Source organism: Lissotriton vulgaris, chromosome 2_1, assembly GCF_964263255.1.
Source record: "Lissotriton vulgaris chromosome 2_1, aLisVul1.2, whole genome shotgun sequence".
Lineage (NCBI taxonomy): Eukaryota > Metazoa > Chordata > Amphibia > Caudata > Salamandridae > Lissotriton > Lissotriton vulgaris.
In genome coordinates this window covers 372,815,229-372,838,158 of record NC_141687.1, presented here as the reverse complement: position 1 = coordinate 372,838,158, position 22,930 = coordinate 372,815,229, and the positions used below count along the sequence as shown (strand labels likewise).

At 45.2% G+C, this 22,930-nt stretch overlaps 1 protein-coding gene across 2 annotated transcripts in view; it reads right to left on the bottom strand.

Moving 5' to 3' along the window:
• Positions 1-22,930, bottom strand: part of SMG6 (SMG6 nonsense mediated mRNA decay factor) — a 1,283,123-nt gene that overhangs the window by 616,016 nt on the left and 644,177 nt on the right. For both annotated transcript variants that reach the window (XM_086955188.1, XM_086955187.1), the window contains exon 11: positions 20,349-20,465. In XM_086955188.1, the coding sequence (XP_086811314.1) occupies positions 20,349-20,465 (117 nt within the window). The remainder of the gene's footprint in view (positions 1-20,348; positions 20,466-22,930) is intronic.

Genomic DNA, 22,930 nt, shown 5'->3' with positions numbered 1-22,930 from the left:
CATGTGCGTAATCAAGAGGCGTGAACTAGAGGTGTGTTCTGGAAACGTCACTGATAGGTGTCACGAATGGGTGGCACTAACAGAAAAGGTGGCAATGTCAGCAGAAATCGGAAACTTGGATGCGCGCGCAGCTGCATGACGTGTGATTGGAGGGGTGCAGGGGACTTGACATTTACACTGACGGAAAGAGACAGAAGTCTGGCATGTCAGATCAACTTGTGCTTCTATCATATCTGATATCTGATGTTTAGGAACTAAGCTATCTGGGCAGAAAGGTCTCTAGAGCAGAAGCTATTCTATACTTGCTGTGAGTGCGTGTATAAGCGCCTGAGTGTCTGTATGAGAAGCGTGGGGGCATGGGGCCTTCCATGGAAGCATGGCAACGGAGCTATGAATTACTTGCATAGAGACAGGTCGGCCCTTTAGCCCTGTAGCTGAGGAAGGATGTTTACTGAAGCTAGCAGGCTGGAATGTATTTTCGGGGAGGGAAACAGATAACTCGAAGGTTATAGTCAATCTTGGCAGGCAGCAGGCTGAGCTGAGCACGGAGGGCCGCGCTAGAAGTAAGTCAGAGTTCACGGGTACGGGGGCTGCTTGGGCAGGGGCCCTCGCAGTCAGAAGCCAGAAAAGAGGCTCGGTGGCAGAGATTCAGGGCCTACTTCAGCCAGGGCTGAAAAAACGTAGGAGTACACTACAAAAAGACGTTGGCATAGCATACTTAGGAACGGACCATCCAACCCATTCATGGTGGGTCTGAAAGAGGACAAGTTAACGTTGGACGCAAATGTATTTGCGTCTTCATAGCTGGTACAGGAGGGAAGTTACATGCACTTTAACTCGTACATGGAGTCGGTGGGGTACGCGCTAGGGAACATAACTTGACCATAAAATTTATATTACCTCATTCCCTCCTTGTTCCCTACGGACCCTTCATGATATATCAATCCTCATGAATCTATCAGTCTGTTCTTGTAACATTATATGTTCATCTTTCTTTCTTTGACTGTTTGAGAGACAACTGGAATGCTCAATGCAGGATGTGGCACACAGTCCACAAATCGCTGGCCCACACTGTAGGCACAGGCAGCAGCTGAATACTATAACAAGGCCAATGCCTAGGAATGATAAGATCTTCCATCCCCAAGCGGTTAACGTTGTCCAGAACCAACCGGACCAAGTCCAGGTGCCTGGATTCTGATGTATCTGATTTGCAATTTTATGCAGACGGGTAATAGCTTGATAGACAGATGGTGCGTTTTGTGGAATGAAAACACAGCAACTTGACCCGATGACCTTACAGGCTCCACCTCTATCTGCCAAGATGACGTCAATCACAAGACGATTTTGAAGGACAACAACCCGCATAGCAGATTGCTCCTCTGTTAAGTTACCTAAGGCGGAGGCAGTTTCATGTACTACTGCTTCAAGTGTTCTGGTTAATCTGCGTATTAATTTACTGTTTTGGACGGGACCTAGAAAGAAGAAGAATCCTTTATTGAAATCAGTGTACTGTTCCCATGCCGTTTCTGTGTAGTCGACAAGTGGAATATCTCTTTTGGGTCTATTCTGTACTAGATTCGTATTTCTATGGTAATCTGGGGGAGCTAGAAAAACAGGTGGCAGAAGGAATGCAATGTAACAGGTACCATCCCAATCTGGAGGCAAACGTATGTATGCGGTATGACCACAAACAAAATAGGAGTGACTGATAGCTTTGAAGGATGATTTACCATGGTCACTGAATTCGACCACAGTAGTGCATTTACTATGACCTACGTGTACTGAACCTTTCTTACTAACACACAGTTCACCTGTAACTGGTAATACTAACATATGGGGCAAAACTGGAGCGGTTTCAGATTCAACAGTAAGGATCATAAGGCTAATTGTGTAATTACCTAATCCATATACTTCATTTTCTAGATCAGTTCCTATTCGAGTGGGAAGTCCCTCTTTATCAGGGTAACAGACGTTGAGCAGGACTAAGTTCAAGTTTCCCCAAACCCAGCCTCCATCGAAAACAGCAATATCAGGATCCAAGGAATTAATTATTTTAAACCATGCTCCACAGGAGCCATTGTGAGTGAATGGGTACGGAAAGAGGGGCAGAGCTCCCTTGTAATTCTGGTAGGGAGGGAGTCGGCCACATATCCAACAGTCGGTGGCATTATTTGTCTGATGGGAATGGTGTAACATACTAATGAATGTATTGTTGCGCAGCGCAAGTCTGTAAGAGAGTTCATGTGCAGGAAGTTCACTAAAAGTGTGTTCAGCAGAAACATTGTAAGCAGATTGTTCACGCCTGAAAATAGGCCAATATATAGGTAGCAGAATGCTGGCAATAATAATTAGAATACTTAGAAAAAACATTATTAACAACGTCACTATACAGTGACTACGCAGTGATTTACAGTATGTACGTTTCTTTGCTTCTCTCTCTCTCTCTCTATCTCGATCTAGGGGATACATGTCAGAAACTATTTAACCGATTCACCTAGGGGAGGACTTAAACAATTAAACTGTCTGACTTGCTAGATCGGAGTTTCATTCGGTATAGTTCTTGGGGAGTCTTTTCTCGTTTAGAGACGGTAACGTCTTTTGCTTCAACACAGTCTTTGGTGGGGGTGGACGAGTCAGAGTCCTGTTTCAGTCCGTTTTTTAGTTCATTGCATAGTTTGATGTGACTCGTGTGGACCCACCCCTTTCTCCCCTCGATCTTCACAGCGGTCCTTGTGGTAAGGAGAACGGTCTTCGGAGACTTCCAGCGGGGCTCCAGCGGACTTTTCCGGTCGAAATTCCGGACGAGAACCAGGTCCCCTGGACGGACCTCATGCGCCTTTACATCGGTATTGTCAGGGAAGGCTGCGGCAACCTGTGAACGACATGATTGGAGTGCAGACATCAAGGAGGCAAGGTAATCTGTCAACATGTTACAATCAACATCAGTGATCTTTTTCGGAATGGGCGTCCCCCACATATTCGGTGGTCTGCCAAAGACCACTTCGTACGGGGATAGCCCTGATCTTGAGTGGGCGACCATTCTCATGTAGAATAGTGCCACGGGCAGGGCGACTATCCAGTCGACCCCTTTTTCCTGACAGATCTTGGCAAGGCGGATTTTTAGTGTCTGATTATGCCTTTCTACAAGGCCAGCTGCTTCGGGATGTCGGACACAGTGGAACCTCCACTGATATCCTAGCAAGAGGGAAACTTGTCTCATCAATTCGGACGAGAATGGCTGTCCGTTATCTGAATACACGACACGGGGCAAACCGTACCGTGGGAAGAATTCACGAACCAACTGTCTGGCAGTGGTCGGAGCAGTGTAATCTGGGACTGGGTATGCTTCGGTCCAGCGGGACAGAGCACAAACAATTACAAGGACATACTTAAATCCTCTACAACTGTTCATCTGGATATAGTCCATCTGGAGGACTTCAAAAGGGTGATCGGGAGGATGGAATCCTCCTTGCTCTACAGGGACGCTTTTACCTGGATTGAACTGACAACAGATCATGCAAGTACGCACTTTCTGTTTTGCTGCTGCTCGTAAGTGTTTGTTGTACCAGAGATTCTGTAAACTGTCTAACATCGCCTTCTCTCCTAGATGTGCCGGGCTATGTGCTGTATTTATCATGACTTGAACCATTGAGTCGGGGAGAAACCATATAGATTTTCCCTTCGTCACCCAACCTTGATCTGTCTGAATCCCTTCTAGTTCAGTCCATTTCTTTATTTCATCTGGAGTAGCATGTGTCTGGATATCAATTACGTCTAGGGCGGGATCTCTAACTGCCATACACTGTGTCGGTACTATTGTCTTTGTCACATCAGTAGTCTGGGTGTGAGTCAGTGCTGTATGTTTTGCTGTCTGGTCTGCCAGGTCGTTACCCTGGGAAACGGAATCTGTAACTTTAGTATGTGCCTTACATTTCATGACTGATATGCCCGAGGGCAAATGTATTGCTTCTAACAGTGCTTGAATGAGGGGGCCATGCTGTATCTTGGCCCCATGAGAGGTCAGGAAACCTCGTTCTTGCCAGAGGACTCCGAAGTCATGGACAACTCCGAAGGCATAGCGGGAATCTGTGTATATGTTAACATTTCTGTTCTTGGCTAGAATACAAGCTCGGGTCAGAGCGATGAGCTCTGCTGCTTGAGCAGACAGTGTGTCAATACGATGTGTTTCTTTAATTTCAGTTTCAGTGGTCACGGCATACGCGGCCACTAATTCTCCTATGCTTGTTCTCATGCATGAACCGTCCACATAAAGTGTCAGGTCTGGATTTGTCAATGGAACATCTGTTAAGTCTCGTCTAGGTTTCGTTACTGCATTAATCATTTCTATACAGTCATGTGAGGCTGGATCTGTCATACTTGTCGGTAACAGTGTTGCTGGATTCAGGATGCTGCAACGTCTGATTTCTATGTGTGGCTGGAATAGTGTTAATTCATAACCTGTCAGTCGTGCTATAGTTAAGTGTTGAGTCTGGGTTCTGTTTAACAAAACCTCTACAGAATGTGGTACTTGAACTGTTAACTGATGACCTAAAACAATTGAATCACTTTGTCTTATTGCTAACGCTGTTGCTGCTACTGACTTCAAGCACGCAGGGAGTGCCTGTGCTACTGAATCCAATGTACTAGAGAAATAAGCGCAAGGCTTATGTGAACCTGCTTGATCTTGAGTGAGGACAGACAATGCTGTACCATCACGTTCTGTAACAAAAAGTGTAAACGGATTGCTTTAACATGGTGTTGCTAAAACTGGTGCTTGGCATAAGGCTTTCTTTAAGTCTTCAAAAGCTTGTGTATGTTCCTGAGTCCAAGGGAGGGCAGTCGAAGTCGCTGCCTCCTGTGTCGTTAACTGGATGAGTGGTTTAGCTAGAAATGCATACTGGGGAATCCATTGTCTGCAGTACGAGGTGAGGCCTATGAAGGCCCGCACTTCCTTTTGTGTCTGGGGTTGTGGCATATTTGCAATTAACTGAATGCGATCGGGAGTGAGCTGTCTCCCCACTTTGGACAGCAAGTGACCCAAGTACACAACTTGCTGAACACAGAATTGTAGCTTCGAAGGAGACACCTTGTGTCCCTTGTCGGCCAGGAAATGTAAAACTGTCAGTGATGCTTTTTCACATTCGGGCTCACTTCGTGCGGTGATCAGCAGATCATCGACGTATTGCAGTAAAGCGGTGTTAACTGGCATTTGAATACAATCTAGTTGTCTTTTCAGTGCTTGACTATAGATGCTGGGGCTTTCTGTGAATCCTTGAGGTGCGCGCGAAAATTTGAAACTGCGTCCATTTAAACAGAATCCGAAGAGATATTGGCTCTCTGGATCAATAGGCACGCTGAAGAAGGCGTTCTTGAGATCAATTACAGTAAAGAACGTTGCTTCTGAATCAATAGCAGTCAATAGAGATGATATATCGGGGACCACAGGATACTGTGGAATAATGCATTTATTCAATTCTCGAAGATCAATCACCAGCCGATATACTGGCGGGGCATTGGGATCAGTACGTTTAAGAATCGGAATGATGGGTGAATTACAGATATTGGAGTCGGTCTCTACGACCACTCCTTGGGCAATGAGCTCTTCAATGATTTTCAGTAAAGCCACTACAGCATCGGGTGGTAACTTGTATTGTCTGATTCTGGGTAATACAACACCTGCCTTGAGTGTAACGCGGTATGGTGTAATGTGCATACATCCTACATCAGTTGGGCCTTTTGCCCACAAGTAATCAGGTACATTTTTCAATCTGACGTCAAACTCACGAAGAACGTAATGACCCTTGAAATCCCGCAGAAAGAGTCTAACTCCCTCCGGGGAACAGCAGATTATGGCTCCTAGAGCCTTCAATGTTTTAATTCCTAACAGATTTTCCGGACATGATTTTGTGAGTAACAGGTCTGTAACGCGTGATAATGGACCCACAGCCAGGGGAACTGGTTCGGATACTTCATTTACAATAGGCTGTCCTGAAAAACCCAGGGAAACATTCTGTGAGCCTGAGAGGGGTGCCCCTGGAACTTCATCATGACTTATTGTCGTGCGACTTGCCCCTGTGTCAATTAAGAATTTTCTGTCTTTTCCTAATACTTGACTATGTACATAAGGACCTTCTTGATCTACGGGAATCTCAATAAGAGGCAAGCCACCTTCCCTCTCTAGGCTGTTTCATGTATATCGGGAATATTCGGGGTAAGCTGACTGGGCATACTGGTACATCTGTTGTGAAACTTGCTGAGTTGCAGCAATGGGCTGTGGCTGTGGTACTGCTACGGTCTGTGCTGTCTGTGCGGATGTATGCATAGGCTGTGTATTCTGTGTAGACTGATGCTGGTTATGGTCTTGTCTAGGCGGATGCGGTCTTTCTTTAGTTTTACCTGTCGCTATGTTATGTTTCAGAACTGGGCATTCGTGTACGTAGTGACCTGGCTGCTTGCAGTAGTTACATGTCCCTTTAACGGGAGCCGTAGTGTGACTTGTCTGGGTCGTACCTTTTCTGTGACTGTCGGATGGGACCGTCTGAGCTACTAACATTTTCATTTTCGTGTCTTTCATACGTTTCTGTTCCTGATCTTGTTCTTCCCTAATTCTATTCTGGTGATATTGTAACATTTGTAACATCTGGGATGGCGTATTTGCTTGCCATGTACTCTCGACCTTGTATACTCTATTTTTAACTAGTGGTAGGGCGTTCTCGACTAATTTGGTTACGAAAAGGTGTGGATATGACTCGCTACTAGTTTTTAGACCACTATTTATAATAAAACATTTCTCGAATCTTGAATAAAAGTCACTAGTATCTTCATCTTGTTTCTGTTTACAGGACGAGATTGCGTCCCAATCTTCTTTTCTAGTTGTCAACAATCTGGGCAGGACCTGTACTATCAAACCTGGTAATGCTTTAGTTTTGTCCCCAAGGCCTAACCCTGGAACCCGTTTTCTTTCTTCGTCCTCTATTTCTGCCCATGCTATCTTTGTGTCTCCCACCTCCCATTCCTTTTCCTTTAATTTCTCGAATATTCCCGTAGGCAATAATACTTTCAACATTTTCATGATGTCATCATACGTGTAATCTCCCATCAGTAACATGTCTTTAAGCTCTCTGTGAAAACCTGCAGGGTCTTTATCATGGCATGGTACTAGTTTCTTCATTTCTAACAGTTCTAATTTAGTCAGAGGCGTGTGTACATACACGCGTTTCAAAATTTTATCCTCACCCATAACAGGGTGCACTTCTCGTAAGGGGTTCTGACTTTCAATACCACCCCCGCACTGCATATGGTACATTTTCCTTTCTGGAGGTGGGGCGGGAACATATTCAGAGCTTACAAAGGTATCATATCGATGTCGTTGTTCTAGAATTATTTGAATTAATTTGGTACTTAAGCCTCTCCATCTATCCATCAGTAGTGCTTCTAGTGTTTCGTGTAAGGGACCTGGATCAGAATAATGTTTTCTGTATTTGATGAGAAGGTGCTGAATCATGTATACACCTGCTAATTTCTGTTCGTCGGGGGAGAGGTTCAGAAATGTCTGCGCCACTGTGTCATCATTATATATGTCTGCATTTTCGGCCCATGATACAGCTGATCGGGCTAGTTCTTGTTCATCCATAGAATTGAGTACATGGTACCCAACTCGATCTCGAAGCCGTTTATCAGTTTCCTGGAACTGATGCTCAGCAGAATTCGGATTTGTTAAGGCAGAGAAGAAAACTCTCTTGCTCTCCGGACGGATACCCTTCCTAAGGTAAGTTCCCTTACCTACATATGCTATTGTTCCTATATCTCTTTCGGATTCTTCCTGTACTTCTTCCTCCTCGGAGGAAGCCTTTTCTTTCTCTTTCTGGTGTACTGCTATCACTGCTTTCTTAATCTTCTTGTACATGGACTCTATGCAATTTTGTCTGTCATGTTTTCCATCAGCTATATTTTGACCCCACTTGTTCAATGCGTCTAATTCACTCTGATCTGTTCCGGGCCTGTCTCGTTCTCTTATTAGACAGTTTATGAAAAATCGTAGTATCAGTGCTTGCATGCCAACTTTCTGTTTCTCCATGGCATCCTTAATACTGTCAGAGTCCTTTCCTGTTTGAACAAACTCATATATTCTGTCTAGACGATCCTTCATTCCTGCATAGCATAACAAGCTATCAGTAGCGGATCTTAACCGTAATGATGCCAATATCATTAAATCGTCCTTTCCGGGTACTGGATCATATCTGCAGACTGACATGTTTTCTTTCAATGCGTCGAGGCGGGATGAATTAGAGGAGTGGGGAGACCTGTAGGTGAGAGGACTCTGCATATCTTTGAGATTGAATCTGTGAGTTGGTGGCGGGGTCTGAGGACCCACGGTCGCACCTCCTGAAGCGGACGCTTGTACATTACCTCCCTGGGGAGTCTGTATCTGAACGTGAACTTGTCGTTTAGGTGGATCAGGCAAACGTGGTTTCGGTAGGTCAGTTTTGAGTAGGGGAAGTGGCGGGGCTGGCGGAATAGGAGAAGTCTGTTGTGGTACCGGCGGAACATGACCTGGGGGCGGAACGCCACCCCCGTCCCCGTTAGTAGGCAGGGCACGAACAGGCAGATTGGTGTAAGCTGGGGCTACATCTTCTAGGTAGGAATTTAGGAATATGTCTTTAGTAGTCTTGTGCATTACTTTAGTTGGAACTAATGGTGACGGCAGATTTTTCGGTATTTCTGAAATGGCGTCAGGCGTACCCTCGGCCAAAAGATACATGTTGTTCACTTGACTATTTCGGATGCGATCTATTTGTTCTGATTTTACTCGTATTCCTTCGCTAACTAATTCATTTTCCTGGGCCTTTTCTGATTCTCTGAGTCTGTCTTCTCTACGGAGTGCTCTTTCAGCACGTTTATGTGATTCCTTACGCCAAAATTCTATGGCGTCTTTCTGGGATTGTCTGGCTTTCTTTTTCCGTAATGCTTCTTCTACCTTAATGATGCACTCGGCATCCCATGTTCCGTTAACTGGCCATCGGTATCTTTCCTCTAGGTGCTTTGTATACTCGGTCCATAATTCTAGATACAATATGGCGTCTATGCCATGTTTATTATACATAAAATTACCTGGAGTGTCCCTAGGGGGGATCGGAATTTCTTCCTCTAACATCCCTTTCCTAGTTCCTATCTGCTTTAACTTGTTGAAAAACGGCATTGTGCCTACTTGATACTGAAATGCTCAATCCTGAATACTTAATTCTGAGTTTTAACTAGTTATACAAAAACACAGTAACATACATAAAACAGTCACATTCATACCACGACATTAATCACAAAAACATTAAAAACATAGATGACGACCCCACTTTACTAGATGTACTGCTCAACAGTACAGATACACTGTGGTAACAGTGCAAAAATGCAGAAATTCGGAATACTAGATATACTGCTAAACAGTACAGATACACTGCCTAAAAACAGTGCAGACCGGACTTGCGTACCCAAACCCGTCTAGATACGACCCAGCAATGGTACTCACCGGGAACCACGGAAACAGAAGGCCTCGGAAAACTCGACTGGACTCGACTCGGGACTTCGGAAAACTTCGGAAAACTTCGGAAAACTTCGGAAAACTGGTGGGCCTCTTGACACCTCGGACCTTGCTTCTTTCGGCTGGGCTCTGGTCGGGATCCTCCGCACTCCTCACCGCCTCGTCTGGGTACTGATCGCAGTCTTCGTCACCTCCGTGGGTCAGAGGGAGATGCAGGAAATCCTGCCGATACGCGTATGTTTCCAGCTAACTGACGGCAGGGGACACAGGTTGCAACGCACCAACCGGCGCGTGAGGTGGGGGAGGGGTCCCTGTTCGGGCGCCAAAATGACGTAAATAATTAATTTACTCTCTTAATTTCTATGCAGGTAAGTACTTGATCACACTATGGTCTTAGGCCACCAGGGGAAAAGGGCCAAAGCAAAAACATTTTGCTGCAGAGGTGAGGTAGTGTCGAGAGTCCATGTCTTCCCATATCTGGGAGTGCTTTTCGATAGTAGGGGGACCTGGAGTCCTCAGATACGAGCTAAAAGTTTAGCGGTTGCAAGAACATCTATGGCTACCCTAGGTTTTGCCAAAAGGTTGGGACATAGACCAATGAAAGCAATCATAAAGGTGTATAATAGTAAATCCCTTCCCGTGGCCTTATATGGCGCACCATTATGGGGCTATGCATGCATAGATAAAATCCAACTAGCGGAGAATAGGTTTTTACGTTCTCTCCTGTCCCTCCCCCAATCTTCCCCGACTTTCTCCATTCATATGGAACTTGGCCTGGATTACGTCCAGGATAAAGTGAGACTGGCACCCTTGCTATATTGGCTTAAGACTTGGTTAAACCCAGAATTAACGTTAAATCATATGATCATGAGGGATGTGATGAGTCTGGAGAACTGTTTCAAGTGCCCATGGTTGGTCTATATAAAAAAATCCTTCAATGATCTGGGTCGCCCAGATTTATTTACTGCTCCCTCTGGTATAACAAAGCAGGACGTGGACATAATTAAAAAACAGTTTATGACAAGGGAACGTTTGCTCCGAGAAGAAGCAGAATTGCAAAAGTCTACAGTACGACTGCATTATCTCTCACTCTATTCCCCTGCAATTGAGCCCTATTTATGTTTTGTCACAAACCCCTTTCATAGATTTTTGTTAACCAAATTTAGGTTTAATCTTATACATTTTTATTTGGGTAAATTTAATTCCTGGATGAAACCAGAGTTAGCACCTCCCTGCACATGTGACAATTTTTCAGTTCAGGACACGATGCACTTTGTTATGTTTTGTGATTTCTTTTCTGTAGTAAGAAAAAAACACTTGTTACCTGTTTTAAGGGAAGCTGGTTTCCTACAGGTGAGACCAGCCATGCTTTATTTAAAATCCCTGGGAAACATACGCATCACATTTGCCTTGGCAAATTTCCTAGTGGCAGCGTCCAGAACAAGAAAATGTATGAACTAGTCAAACCAGTATGCATAAATTTTTTATTCTTTTTAACTATCATGTCAAATTAATTCGAGTGCAAAGAAATTGTTTAATAATTTTTAATTGTAAATAATCTTGTTTTTATGTCCTTTGTATGATTTTAATTGAATCGAATAAAGTTAATTTGACTGACTTGATCAATAATAACTCAATCAGAAATAAAAGAAAACAGAGTCCGTGGTGTTAGAGTTCTAAGGGGTTTTATTCCATAAAAAGGAATAGTCATGGCCAAGATATCATGTTCTGACCACCACACAGGGTGTCAGAAGGGATAGATGAGCGCGCTAACATTTTATTAACAGTACATAGCTTATATACTTATTTCATAACATAGGTTTACAGTGCAAGAGGCGTAACAGCTGAGAGAAGACAAGATAACAATATACACGTGGAGCATGTGCGTAATCAAGAGGCGTGAACTAGAGGTGTGTTCTGGAAACGTCACTGATAGGTGTCACGAATGGGTGGCACTAACAGAAAAGGTGGCAATGTCGGCAGAAATCGGAAACTTGGATGCGCGCGCAGCTGCATGACGTGTGATTGGAGGGGTGCAGGGGACTTGACATTTACACTGACGGAAAGAGACAGAAGTCTGGCATGTCAGATCAACTTGTGCTTCTATCATATCTGATATCTGATGTTTAGGAACTAAGCTATCTGGGCAGAAAGGTCTCTAGAGCAGAAGCTATTCTATACTTGCTGTGAGTGCGTGTATAAGCGCCTGAGTGTCTGTATGAGAAGCGTGGGGGCATGGGGCCTTCCATGGAAGCATGGCAACGGAGCTATGAATTACTTGCATAGAGACAGGTCGGCCCTTTAGCCCTGTAGCTGAGGAAGGATGTTTACTGAAGCTAGCAGGCTGGAATGTATTTTCGGGGAGGGAAACAGATAACTCGAAGGTTATAGTCAATCTTGGCAGGCAGCAGGCTGAGCTGAGCACGGAGGGCCGCGCTAGAAGTAAGTCAGAGTTCACGGGTACAGGGGCTGCTTGGGCAGGGGCCCTCGCAGTCAGAAGCCAGAAAAGAGGCTCGGTGGCAGAGATTCAGGGCCTACTTCAGCCAGGGCTGAAAAAACGTAGGAGTACACTACAAAAAGACGTTGGCATAGCATACTTAGGAACGGACCATCCAACCCATTCATGGTGGGTCTGAAAGAGGACAAGTTAACGTTGGACGCAAATGTATTTGCGTCTTCATAGCTGGTACAGGAGGGAAGTTACATGCACTTTAACTCGTACATGGAGTCGGTGGGGTACGCGCTAGGGAACATAACTTGACCATAAAATTTATATTACCTCATATGGGGCAACAATGATAGCTCTGTTCTTCTCAGGTTAGGTGGAGATCTGCCATATGTGACCGTGTTGTGCTCGGCCTTTATGCCAACCACGGCCACGCAGCTATTGTTTTCGTGGTGGCCCTCTGTAGGCTATTGGGGTGCAGTGTGGCCAGGTTTTCTATCTTCTGTTGTTCCGGCCCATCCCTTGCCGACAATCAGATCCGCGGTAATTGGAGGTGCCAGGTAGTCTACATCAGTGGGCGAGGCCCATGTGCCGGTCTACGTCGGGCTCCCTTCGGGCCACCCCGCCACCCCTTTTTAATTAAATCCCTTAGTGCCACCAGGGTGAGTGTCAGGATCCACCCCAGGCCCCGGAACAGCGTCGCTTATTTCATGCACAGCTCCGATCAGCAGGTCACACTCACCAATGGTTGTAGGCCTCGCTGCGATCCGGGCCACACTGAGTGGTCAACACTGCTGCTGCTACGAGAGGTTTGTTCCTCCCGCTCCGCAATCCGAGATCTGGACTGGGTTGGGTGGGGGGACACCAACTGCCCAGCTCGGCAGCTGCCTTTCCTTAGTCTGTGTGTTTTCTGCAGTAGCGCCGGTCGCGGGCTGCAGTCAGAGCCCCACTGCATGCACACGTCTCCCCTCGGCTTCTTGATAGTCGTTTCAGGTGGCGCTCACGGCCCCCAGTCGCTACCGCCGAGACTCGCGGAGACACTCTGCCCACACCCCCATGTCCAGATCACCTTCGGGGCTGATTTATAGGATTCAGGCAGCCAGCCTTCAGATTCAGAGAGATTTGAAATAGGTCTGGCGTATCTGATCTAATTGGCATCCGCCATGCTGGCTTGTGTAGCTATGCCTCCCCACCTTTTGAAAGTTTTGAACCGACATCTCACTGAGCTGGGTCTCTGCCATAAAAAAAAGACTGTTGTATATAGAGGGTGTGGGGAACTAGCATAAGGCACCCACCTATAATACGTGGTTTATCGGAGTATGTTTCAGGGAGAAGTATACGATTGGAGACAGGCATACTTCTGCTGGACACAGACCATCTGAAGTTTGGGGGGGTGGTAGTGCGTGGCCTGTTACCCACCATGCCCAGACTTCAGAATTGTGAGGCCCTAATCGACAAAGTACAGCTGGAAGTCTGAGAAGGCAGGCAGACTTATGTAGGTATTGTGGGTTCTGTGGAGGGTATTCAAGTGTGCAGGAAGGGTGGCGCCTTGACGGGTAACGGTATTTTTAGGGATGAAAAAGCAACAGTGATGAACGGTGCAACAAGGTCAGAGGAGACCCCAAAACCTCTGCAGAGAGTGGCAAACGCCCACTCAGTAATTACAACAAACGTCCTGTGCACATGTTATGTGAGGTGAATACAAATGTCATACTTATTTAACCCCTTCGCTGCGGCGGCTATTCCGCTGCAGCGCTAAGGGGGCGGGGAGGCCGCGCGGCGTGCCCATGCTGGTGACGGAACCGCTCCGTCACCAGCCGCAGTCGCGCTGTGCTCATGACGGAGCGGTTCCGTCACAGCCGGCCCGCTTAATGGAAAGCTCAGCGCAGGCGCGGAATACGCGCCGCGCAGGTGCGCCGAGCGGGCCGTGACGGAACCGCTCCGTCATCAGCACAGCGCGACCGCGGCTGATGACGGAACGGTTCCGTCACCAGCAGGGGAGGTGTTAAAGAACAATCCATAGTTAAATGAAACAAGGTGGACACAGTTGAAAGTTTATTTTTTCAAAAATTTGTATTCGACCTTCCTGTCCGGAAGGGTGATCACAAAAGAAAGTAACCAGCCAACACGTGTTTCGTCATGTGGGCAAGGCGCCCGTGACTCTTCAGGGCTGGGGGTGAGATGAAAGACAAGGTACAGTATAGAGAATTTATATACACGCCGCGCATTGTCTGTGACAAAGTTGAATAGCGCAGAAGACCACCTCTCGTGAGTCGAAACCCAATGGATGTGGAAAGCGAAAAAACATCTAATATTTCATACTGACATCACACAAGAGATAGAAAGAAACCTTAGTGAATAAATGAAACAAGTCAGGTCCTGCGAGTAGAAGAAAAAACACGAAATTTCAGATGACCCGAAATGATTCATCCTGAACAAACGAGTCGATACAGATCCTGTATTTAAGTACTTAAAATTAGAATAAAAAATGTGACGTGACGCGTGAGTGAGTGAGTGAAACACACAATAAATGACATTGACACAGGCAGCGAAAATTATTAGGCTAGACTAGCATGAACATTGGATGCAAAAAAAGTGACAGCCATTCTGAATAAAAATGCCGCCCACATTGACTATGTCCGCACCCTAGACTGAAAATCATGTATAGAGCTATATCAATGAACAAGTTCTCCAAATATGTTGGGCATTGAAAAAATTCAAATCCTCATTAAATCCAAGAAAAGTATAAGCGACCAAGCCACCAATTCAATCAAGCAGCCGCTCATAAGCGCCCAATATAACTGGTGCAATGTGAATAATGCAGCGTTCGAACGTACAGTATCATAACAGTTAAGCAGAAAACACATTGTTGGTTAAGATATCGTGATGAAAAAAATACATATATCAGCACCAAAAAAGTAATATAGACACCAAAACGATAAATTCGAAAGAAAAACAGCCGGTCATTAGCATCAAAGCAAGGAGGCATTGGTATTAGGACCAGTGTTACTGTTACAGCCAATGGTCTCATTGTTATTGTGGCAAAAAGGTATATGTAGAGAGAACTGTAAAGCTACCATAGATAATAGTGGAGGAAAGAAGGTGTGAGGGGGAGGCATGAAAGCACCGCAATGAAACCAGCATTTGCAATGCAATAGGTCTCGCATTAGTAAAAGTTTGAGCTTTTGGCATTGTAAATTAGATTTTTTTTTATGTTTTGTATTTGTACGTACATTAACACAAACAAGATTATGTTCAGTGTATTTTATTGTGACGAAAATCCAAGAACAGAAGTGAAATATTAACATCTTCTTGTGACATTTGTAATAAAGCTTGAAACATTGAGAGAACATATTTGAACCATGATGCTATGGTGGTGCTGAGTGATGCTGTGGTTCTGCTGAGTGATGCTGTGGTTGCGCTGAGTGATGCTGTGGTTGCGCTGAGTGATGCTGTGGTTGCGCTGAGTGATGCTGTGGTTGCGCTGAGTGGTGCTGTGGTTGCGCTGAGTGGTGCTGTGGTTGCGCTGAGTGGTGCTGTGGTGGTGCTGAGTGATGCTGTGGTGGTGCTGAGTGGGGCTGTGGTTGTGCTGAGGTGGTGCTGAGTGGTGCTGTGGCGGTGCTGGGTGGTCCTGTGGCGGTGCTGGGTGGTGCTGTTGTGGTGCTGAGTGGTGCTGAGTGATGCTGTGGTGGTGCTGTGGTGGTGCTGAATGGTGCTGTGGTGGTGCTGAATGATGCTGTGGTGGTGCTGAGTGATAATGTGGTGGTGCTGAGTGATAATGTGGTGGTGCTGAGTGATAATGTGGTGCTGTGGTGGTGGTTGCTGAGTGGTGCTGTGGTGGTGCTGTGGTTGTGCTGAGTGATGCTGTGGTTGCGCTGAGTGGTGCTGTGGTGGTGCTGAATGATGCTGTGGTGGTGCAGAGTGGTGCTACAGAGTGATGCTGTGGTTGTGCTGAGTGGTGCTGTGGTTGTGCTGAGTGGTGCTGTGGTGGTGCTGAGTGGTGCTGTGGCGGTGCTGAGTGGTGCTGTGGCGGTGCTGGGTAGTGCTGTGGTGGTGCTGAGTGGTGCTGTGGTGGTGCTGAATGATGCTGTGGTGGTGCTGAATGATGCTGTGGCGGTGCTGAGTGGTGCTGTGGTGGTGCTGAGTGATAATGTGGTGGTGCTGAGTGATAATGTGGTGGTGCTGAGTGGTGCTGCAGAGTGATGTTTTGGGGGTGCTGAGTGGTGCTGTGGTGGTGCTGGGTGGTGCTGTGGTGGTGCTGAGTGATAATGTGGTGGTGCTGAGTGGGGCTGTGGTTGTGCTGAGTGGTGCTGTGGTGGTGCTGAGTGGGCGGTGCTGGGTGGTCCTGTGGTGGTGCTGAGTGGTGCTGTGGTGGTGCTGAGTGATGCTGTGGGGGTGCTGAGTGGTGCTGTGGTGGTGCTGGGTGGTGCTGAGTGATGCTGTGGTGGTGCTGAGTGGTGCTGAGTGATGCTGAGTGGGACTGTGGTTGTGCTGAGTGGTGCTGTGGTGGTGCTGAGTGGTGCTGTGGCGGTGCTGGGTGGTCCTGTGGCGGTGCTGTTGTGGTGCTGAGTGGTGCTGTGGTGGTGCTGAATCATGCTGTGGTGGTGCTGAGTGGTGCTGTGGTAGTGCTGAGTGATAATGTGGTGGTGCTGAGTGATAATGTGGTGGTGCTGAGTGATAATGTGGGGGTGCTGAGTGATAATGTGGGGGTGCTGAGTGATAATGTGGGGGTGCTGTGGTGGTGCTGAGTGGGGGTGCTGTGGTGGTGCTGAGTGGTGCTGCAGAGTGATGTTGTGGGGGTGCTGAGTGGTGCTGTGGTGGTGCTGAGTGGTGCTGTGGTGGTGCTGAGTGATAATGTGGTGGTGCTGAGTGATAATGTGGTGGTGCTGAGTGATAATGTGGGGGTGCTGAGTGATAATGTGGGGGTGCTGTGGTGGTGCTGAGTGGGGGTGCTGTGGTGGTGCTGAGTGGTGCTGCAGAGTGATGTTGTGGGGGTGCTGAGTGGTGCTGTGGTGGTGCTGAGTGGTGCTGTGGTGGTGCTGAGTGATAATGTGGTGGTGCTGAGTGATGCTGGGGTAGCGCTGAGTGATGATGTGGTGTTGCAGAGGGCATAAGGGCAGAATAAAAAGGGAAAAACGAGTCTAACAGAGGGCAGAAAGGCACAAAAAATAGACACACAGTACTCTCTTAAGGAAACAGTGCATAGCGGGCCCACGCATGCGTATTGTCAAGATGTGTCTCTGGAGGGTGAACTGGGGCCGTTGGGAAATGCAGATACAGAGGAGGGGATGTCACACTGCATGAAGCACCGTGACAGCTAAACAAATACATGGATGCATTTAACGAAAAGCCCCGGTATTATAAAGGACAGGTCATCCTTGCGGTCCATCTTAGTCCTTTCCCAATTCATTCAATCCCAGTTCAACATTCATTTGCATAAAAGATCAGTGAGCCGTATGCAGGGTGGCATGTTGCGAGCAACTGGACGCGCTTCAGCGGAGGGCAAACGTGAGCCAGTTTCTCAGTCTGTGGCTTGCTGGACACCAGGGCCATCTGTGGCAGTCACTGAGCCCTTCACCCACGGACTACCCGGAAGTGAACAGATAGAAAAACGCGGACAGTGGAAACGTGCAGATCTTTATTACTGTGTGGGGAGAGAGAAAGCCCGAAGTGCACGGCCAGAGTAGGTACTGGAAGACTGCATCTTTACTTCTCTTGGGAGGTTTGGTAAATCTCGAACAGAAAGGCCTGCACGAGATGTCCCACCTCGTGTTACAAGGGAGCACCTCGGCCACTAGCCAGATGGACATGCATTTTCACATGCATTTTTACTCGCCAGAACTTACAACCCAAACAAGGGAGCGGTGTACCGGGCGGGGGGCGGAGTGGTGCAACACTATGGACGGATTTGTTAGTGTCAAGGCATGTGTACCACCAATGAATCCAACAGAAGGTCCACCGGGTCCCTGGGGGAAATATCGGTGATATATTGGGGATCTTTAAAGAGCCTACTGTTGTAGGGATAGCTAAATGGTGGCCGATAACGGGACAGCTTCTACACGAAAAGATGCTATTGGCCCAGCAGCTGAAATGAGGGCCATACACACTACTTCCGGTCTACTTACAAGGCAACCCACTGTTCTGTGAGAAGGAACACTCAGCCGAATGGCATAAGTTAAACCCCGGTCATTGGCTTACGACAAGTGATTGTCAAATGGAAAACTGAGGAATAAAAAGAAGACATCAGTGGAGTCTGGAGAGAGGGAAGTTGGATAAACAGCAAAGTAAGAACAAGTTCCACAAAGATATGAACAGAGTGGTAGAACGGCGGTGCTAAAATTGAAACTGGTGACTGCGCAATTACGCTATGACAAGTGGCTCGAGGCCAGCTATGCTAGCTATGCTGATCAGAAACAAAGAGGGTAATTACGATGTGGAGAAATTCAGTGACATTGCATGAAGGTAAAATTAAACTACCGAGGCACAGGCTTGCAATGCAGCCGCGGGTAACTCCGGAGATGGCAAGGGTGGGAAGGAAGATATTCTGCAAGCATTTCTCACCTCAGCTAAATGTGGCTCGAGGCCAGCTATGCTGATCAGAAGCAAAGAGGGTAATTATGATGTGGAGAAATTCAGTGACATTGCACGAAGTTAAAATTAAACCAGCAGAGGCACAGGCTTGCAATGCAGCCGCGGGTAACTCCGGAGATCCCGATGGTGGGAAGGAAGATATTCTGCAAGCAGCTCTCACCTCAGCTAAACGCTGCCACAAACAAGCTCTTGGCATTGCTGTGGAGGGCGGGGGAGAGCACAGCCGCGGGTAACTCCGGAGATGGCGAGGGTGGGAAGGAAGATATTCTGCAAGCAGCTCTCACCTCAGCTCAAGGCTGCCACAAACAAGCTCTTGGCATTGCTGTGGGGGGCAGGGGAGAGCATTCCTTTAAAGTGTGAAGCAGGGGGCGGAGGAGCGGATCCCTTTGAAGCACGGCCTCGCGGCCGTGAAAGTGAAACAGCCTGAGGCCGAAACGCACGGTATGGTAAAAGTGTAGATTAGTGAGAAGGGTGCAAGTTAAAGTTGGAAATAAAGTCGGAAATAAGGGAAAGCAAGGAGAGGTTATAAGATGGAAGGTGTAAGAGCATAACCTTCTTTACATCCAGCAATACAATTTGAAATGAGCTCCAAGCAGAGAGCAAAATTCGAAACACGATAAATAAGCACTAGGAATCAATTATTAAGCATGCACAATAAAGTGCAAAGCGGCACTGAAAACAGTACCCAAAAAAAGTCATCATGTTTAAAGACAAAGGATGATCAACATATTAGAGTTACATATAATGTTCTGATAAAGTTCTCAAACCATCAAATGGGACATAAGGCCATGGTAAATCAGGCACGTGCACCATAGGACAGAGTACTTTAGAGTGGAAGCTGAACAGAAGGGAAATATCTAGACTGTGGGGTGCCGGCTGACCATTGCTAGCCATGTTCAGTGAATCCTCATTATGTTCCCAAAAAGTACTGTAACTCATGATCAGAGTTCTGGCCATGGTGGACTGATTGTAGACGCATGATCCAACTTGCTTCTTGGCGTCTGAGCCTCAGTTCTCGATTTTCTCCTTGCTTCTGTGATGTCTATGCCAAAGAACTGAAACCTTTTGTGTTTGATGGAAGTGTATAATGATACAACGTTCAGAGTGGCCATAACAAGGCCTGGTTGCCACTGTATGTCTGCCACTTTTTGGGAACATAATGAGGATTCAGTGAACATGGCTCTCTGGCTTGGCAGCATGCTGTGTGACTGTAGGGAACGAAGTCTCTATTGGCCACTTGTTAGTACTATGTAGGAACCTTCACTGATTGTCCATTCGGAATGTAGAATTCAAGTGGAATGGAACTGTTGCTTTAGAAAGCAACACATTTCCAGTGACTGATCCATTTGTAGTCACTTTGGCCTTATTGTCACCACAAAATACGTCATTTGATTGAACTAAATTTGTCAGGGAGCTTTACTTAGTGGTTTTGTTATGCAAGTGTTGTGCCCAAACTGTTAATCCTCAAAACACATTTCCTGAATTTGCCTTCCACCTAGAGCGTGAGTTACGAATGTATACACAAGACTGCCTTAGACACATAAGGAGGGTCTGACCTCTTAAGAGGATTAATTTCAAGCATCGTGGGGTGTTGGGCAATATTCAAGGACCTTCGTTTGCTTTTTTCTGGTCTTGCTATTCTTTTTACTTACCCCAAAAACTCCCACACCCTTCAAATTCTCAATGCATGATTAGAAAGCAGTGACCTTTTTTTGGCACTAATAGCAATGCCATTCTCAAATGTCTAGAACCTTCTCCAGCCTCTATTGCCATTACCTCGTGCCAGCTCTTTCAGCAAGTCAGTCGACCTCTTCACCAGCAGGGAGAACATGGAAAGCCCCAAAGATGTGGCTTGTTCCTGAATCACAGAGCGGCATCCTTCAGAGAGGCACTCTAAGGAAATAAACACAAACATGTTAATTGAGCTATCTGGAACCGTGAAGAGAAGGGAAGAGAAACAGTTCGATGATGCAAAGGATTCAAATCATAAATGCTCTGTACAGGAGATGGAAGAAAGTGAGGGGTCAATCAGATACAGCAGTAGTGCAAGGTTCCTTCATATTCAGAAGCAGCATATGTCAAGTCTCCATTAAACAGAGAAGAGATATAAAATGACTGCACCAGAATAAGCTACTCTAAAAGAAACTACAGGTGTTTCATTATCCTGTGTCATGTTATTTCTGTATTACGTTTCTCAACGTTTGAATAAAAACTTTACAACGGATATTACTTTGTTTACTTCACTCTATCACACTACTTTATTAGTTTCAGATTACAGGGCATTATTCTGACTGTTGTACTCTATTGATTTACATAAATTGATAGATCCAACTTCTTTACTCTGCTTGAGATTATAAACATATTTTCTCTCATTACATTTATTTTATCTTTATTAATTTGATTGAAGCTCATTCTATTCACTTGAATTTTTCCCTAACAGAAGTAACATACTTTAGTTGCTTAACCTTGACATTGGATTACAATAGGGAGTAAATGCAATTACTTTACCCTTCAACAGATTACAAAAAAGTATCTGATTAATTTGTGTGTTCTTAGTTGAGATGATTACTTATACTCTGCCAACATCACAGAATACTGCTCCCCAAATTAGACAAAGTTGACTAATTTGATTAATAAACCACGCATTAAGATTACAGAATATTACTCCAACTGCATTTGCCAGCATTAAATTATAGAATATTAAATTACCTTAGAAGACATTAAATAGCAGAAATACTCTATTTTGATAGCTGTACTTAGAATTACAACAGAGAATGGCATCACTTCAATTACTTTACCCTTAATGAAAGGGATTCCTTTGTCCACATTATGCTGAATTTGATTGTAGATTACTTCACTCTCTTTACAGTTTTCAGATTAGTTGAACTGCTTTACAAAAAATCAAGAGTGCAAAAAGAGATGCTGACTTCTTAACTCTGCCTTGAGACACAGAAGACTCTGTAAAATGCTAATATTACTTCACAATCCAAATTGATTACTACACTTTATACAAGATTATTGATAATTTTACCCTGCTCTGAAAAAGACCATTCTTGTATTACATTACAGGGTGTAGTGGATTACTTTATCTGGATTTAGATTGTTTTTTAAAATTGACTGTGGATAAGTTTACCCTGCATTCCAATACTGTAGGACACCAAGAATGTCTAAACAGCAGGGTATTGAACCTGAAAATCTACTCCGCAACTGATGTAAGCTTCTACTTTTACAAATTACTTTCTACGATTACTTAACCATGCACAAAATCAAACAAAGAGAATAATCTAGTATCTTTATCATATCTGGATCACAGAATGAGATAGTGGAGTACTTTACCCTATATCAATGATCTCAGTAAATTCTGATGTTTAAGTTACCCTCCATTGGAATAAATAAGGACACTAATCTGATTACTTTATCTTGCAAAAGTTTACACTCATAATGTTATCTGAATGAAGAAGGGCTTCAACCTAATGGGTTTCCACTTTACTGTTATAGAGAAAGAAATGACTTTGATTACTTCACCCTGCTTTACAATAGAAAATGTTATTCTGAGTAAAATGCTTTCAAACTATTACTGGCATTACTTTACCCTAAATAAAATAACAGATTACTTTGCTTACATTTCTCTGTACTCAATGCTAGATGATTAATACAGGATTAAGTAGAGTAAACTAACAACCAGGGTAAAAAGTAACAACAACAGTACATGGCAAAACATTACTACAGTAACAGAAAAAGATTGATTAGGATATTATCCTGCCCTAATGCATACACCAACTGCCCTTGTTACTTTACATTCAAGTTACATTACTGTGCATTTAATAGAAGGATGCTAGTACTCTGATTTTTTCACATTTTACTGAATTACCAAATTAACAATTCATTCATTTTCAATCTTTATTTCGACCATTCGGTCATAAAAGATACACAATAAAGATAAAATCACATAGAACTCTGTCAAAATCTGATGAAACATCAATACATGAGTTAAAAAAAGAACACAGACATAAAAGCAGTTTATAAGAGATGTAGCATTACTAAGGACTACCCAGAATTTTTTAAAAAGCGATTGCGTGTGTACCAAACATTAGGGAAGAATTTGGAAAGTGCAAAAACAGTTGGGCCGGAAACATCGGATTTTAAAATCCTGTACATAGGTGCGTATTCCCTGCCACCCAAATTCTTAATCAGAGGAAGGAGCCAATGTTTTCTGGCTGCCTTATAGGCTGGGCAGAAGAAGACCACATGCAAGTCATTTTCCTCTTTATCAACACAAAGAGGACAATGCTTGGCGGAGGGGGCCTGTGACCAGGAACTTGTAAAGGACCGAAAGGGCAATGTACCGTATCTCCACT